The 3,532-nt window shown below is 34.0% G+C and overlaps 1 protein-coding gene across 1 annotated transcript; it reads left to right on the forward strand.

Annotated features, from left to right (window-relative positions):
* The first annotated feature begins 234 nt into the window (after positions 1-234).
* Positions 235-1,185, forward strand: LOC111540715 (olfactory receptor 52A5). The gene has a single exon (XM_023209154.1). It carries the CDS (start codon positions 235-237, stop codon positions 1,183-1,185), a length of 951 nt encoding a protein of 316 aa, XP_023064922.1.
* The last annotated feature ends 2,347 nt before the right edge of the window (positions 1,186-3,532 follow it).

The following is a 3,532-nucleotide window of genomic DNA, read 5'->3' on the forward strand; positions in this document are numbered from 1 at the left end:
TTAAGACATGGAGAAATAGAACCTGATGTTCGTCTTTCAGTGACTTTGGTAAAGGAGACAGAAAATTAGAGAAGATTAGTTAGAATAGAAAATATAACATGATACACTCCTAAAATAACTAAAGTATATTTTCCTAAAATAAATTAACATATTTTTAATTTTTAATTCATCAAGGCTCAACAGAGAATAGAAGATGAAACAGCAAATCTACTACTTGATTCTGCTGAACAAATCATGCTGACATTCAATGGCTCAGTCTTCATGCCCTCCGCGTTTATACTAATTGGGATTCCTGGTCTGGAGTCAGTACAGCGTTGGATTGGGATTCCCTTCTCTGCCATGTATCTTATTGGTGTGATTGGAAATTCCCTAATTTTAGTTATAATCAAACATGAAAACAGCCTCCATATACCCATGTACATTTTCTTGGCCATGTTGGCAGCCACAGACATTGCACTGAACACCTGCATTCTTCCCAAAATGTTAGGCATCTTCTGGTTTCATTTGCCAGAGATTTCTTTTGATGCCTGTCTTTTGCAAATGTGGCTTATTCACTCATTCCAGGCAATTGAATCAGGTATCCTTCTGGCAATGGCCCTGGATCGCTATGTGGCCATCTGTATCCCCTTGAGACATGCTACCATCTTTTCCCAGCAGTTCTTAACTCATACTGGACTTGGGGTGACACTCAGGGCTGCCATTCTTATAATACCTTCCTTAGGGCTCATCAAATGCTGTCTTAAACATTATCGAACTACAGTCGTCTCTCATTCTTATTGTGAGCACATGGCCATTGTGAAGCTGGCTATTGAAGATACCCGAGTCAACAAGATATATGGCCTATTTGTTGCCTTCGCAATCCTAGGGTTTGACATAATCTTTATTACCTTGTCCTATGTCCAAATTTTTATCACGGTCTTTCAGCTGCCCCAGAAGGAGGCACGATTCAAAGCCTTCAATACATGCATTGCCCACATTTGTGTCTTCCTACAGTTCTACCTTCTTGCCTTCTTCTCTTTCTTCACACACAGGTTTGGTTCACACATACCACCATATGTTCATATCCTCTTGTCAAATCTTTACCTGTTAGTTCCACCTTTTCTCAACCCTATTGTCTATGGAGTGAAGACCAAGCAAATTCGTGACCATGTTCTGAAAGTGTTTTTCTTCAAAAAAGTAACTTGATCATTAGCGACTCCTATAGAGATTTAGGGTTGGCTCTAAGTAAAAACCTAAATGTAATGAAAGTCACAGATCAATATTCTCAAACTACTAGCTCAACACATAACTGTAATTCTAAACTACACCTCACTTTTTAGTATTTGCTTTGAATCTATATTTTGATAAATTTGGAATCATTTATGTGTCTTATCTACTTTATCTGAAATACTTATCAATATAAAAATAATGTGAAATCAGTAATACCAATATCTGCAACATGAAATTTATGTAATTCAACCAATGACTATAAACACCAAGGAATTTACAAGGAGAGAATGCAAAAAAAATTGAAAAATATTAAACATATTCACAAATATCATTTTTAGGAAAATAAAATCAGGGATCTGGGCTTACATATCAAATATCCTTCTAGAACCACACAATTTTATTGATTTTTACCTAATTTGAATTTTACTCAAGTTTGGAAGTTTAAGTTCGATAATTGAACATACAAATTCTGTTACCCACTGAAAGCATCTTGAGTACAGAAACTGTATCTTATTTACCCTTTATCAGCAATACAGAGGACAATGCCTGAGAATTCTTAGAATCTAAGTAAAAATGACATTGAATAATGAACAGAGTAAACATTTTCTTTGTGTCAATTAATGGTATTCAAAAGCCACAAATTTGGAGACTCTAAGGTAATATGCAATCTTACCATACAGAAAACCTGCATACTAGAGATTATATTTCCCTATTATCAGGGTAAAAGAAAGGTGAAGACTTGAAATAATCATTATGCAAACCTGAAATAATATGTTGACTAAACACAGAACTGACATGTAAGAAACCAACTCCTGAATAAGGACTTTAGTCAAGACAGAACCAAACAAATTTATTTTCCCTAAGAATCAAGTTGACAGAGAGAGTCATCTGAATCACTGATTTTGAAAAGATGCATGGTCGAAGGAATAAATAATACAGTAAAACGTTCTGATGTAAAAAATCATGTCATTCAAGAGGCAGATATAGATTCATGTAATTTTGGGGAAAAATCTTGTCAATAACGTAGAAATAACTTTGAATCATAATATGTTTGCTTTTTAATAAAGTTTATGTAAACATTAACTATATTTAGAAAGAATAAAAAATACAATGACAAAAGATAAAGCAACATGTTAGTTGATAGGCAGACATAGTAAAAATTATTGAATTAGATAAGCAAAACTTAATCATGAAATAACCATTTTAATTCTGGATTAGAGCATTAAATATTTCAGTAGTTATGCCATTAATAATGCAGAAAGAATAATTAATGAGGAGTTATTCTCCCAAAAGAAAAAAAAATCATTAATATATGAATTCTTTCAGAAAAGTTAGTATACATGAAGGATAAATAATAAAGATAATAAGTATGTGATATTCCTAAATAAGAAACCAAAACAAACAATATGATGACAACTACAGATTAATCATGAGTGAATGAAAAAACTGTATTTCAAAGTATCTGGTATAAAAATGCACCAAATTATATAAATGAAAATAGACAAAACACCCATATTGGAAAATATCAACAGAAAATAAAAATTCAACATAGGTATATCAGAAAAAACACATTAAATATCCTAAAAAACACATGTTGTTTTTCATGCTCTGGAGTATGAGGGAAGACAAACAACAAAGATCATAAAAACGCAAGTTATCTAATGGAAAAAATTAACTGAAAAATTTGTGTCATAATTAGACTGTGGGTTGGCATTTCAAGTCATTTAAATCTGTAATTAATAAAAAGAACAATTACAGCGCATAATAATATTACTAGTTTCTGTGACAATGTTGTCCCTGTCCAGTGTTCTCTGCTAAAGAAACCCCAGCCAGTCTGCTGAAGCAATCTCCACATGGAGTACAGCATCTGGTCCAGCTGATTTCAGCTAGGTCCCAGTCTCTTTGACTTCTTGATTGCCTTTTGGTCTTCCTTACAGGTCAAATTTGTTCCGTGCTGAAGATCTGGGTTCATATTACCTTTTTTTAAGGTGTAAAAAAAGAGACCTGGCCTCAAAATGAGGTCGTGCACATAGTTTCTGGGAGTCCGCTCCATTGCTCTTCAATTGAGGGCTCTGGCTAATTGGATGCAGAGTCTGAGGTAAAGGACAGCCACTTATAGCAGCTAGAAGGCTGAGATTTGAGTCAGACTCATATGCCCTGACTATGATGCAATGAACATCTTAAAAAGAGACATTTATTCCAAGAGTGAATTGTTTGAGGGCTCAAAGGGATTGCCTTAAGTTAAAGATGGATAAACAGGTATCAAAGCTAGGAATCAAAAAGGTCTGTGATTCTCCATTATCCTTCCTTTAACATTCTACCT

Source organism: Piliocolobus tephrosceles, chromosome 13 (assembly GCF_002776525.5).
Source record: "Piliocolobus tephrosceles isolate RC106 chromosome 13, ASM277652v3, whole genome shotgun sequence".
NCBI classification, from domain to species: Eukaryota; Metazoa; Chordata; class Mammalia; order Primates; family Cercopithecidae; genus Piliocolobus; species Piliocolobus tephrosceles.

Excerpts from the sequence above, each read along its gene's own strand:
- LOC111540715 (XM_023209154.1), top strand. The coding sequence starts at position 235 with ATGCTGACATTCAATGGCTCAGTCTTCATGCCCTCCGCGTTTATACTA.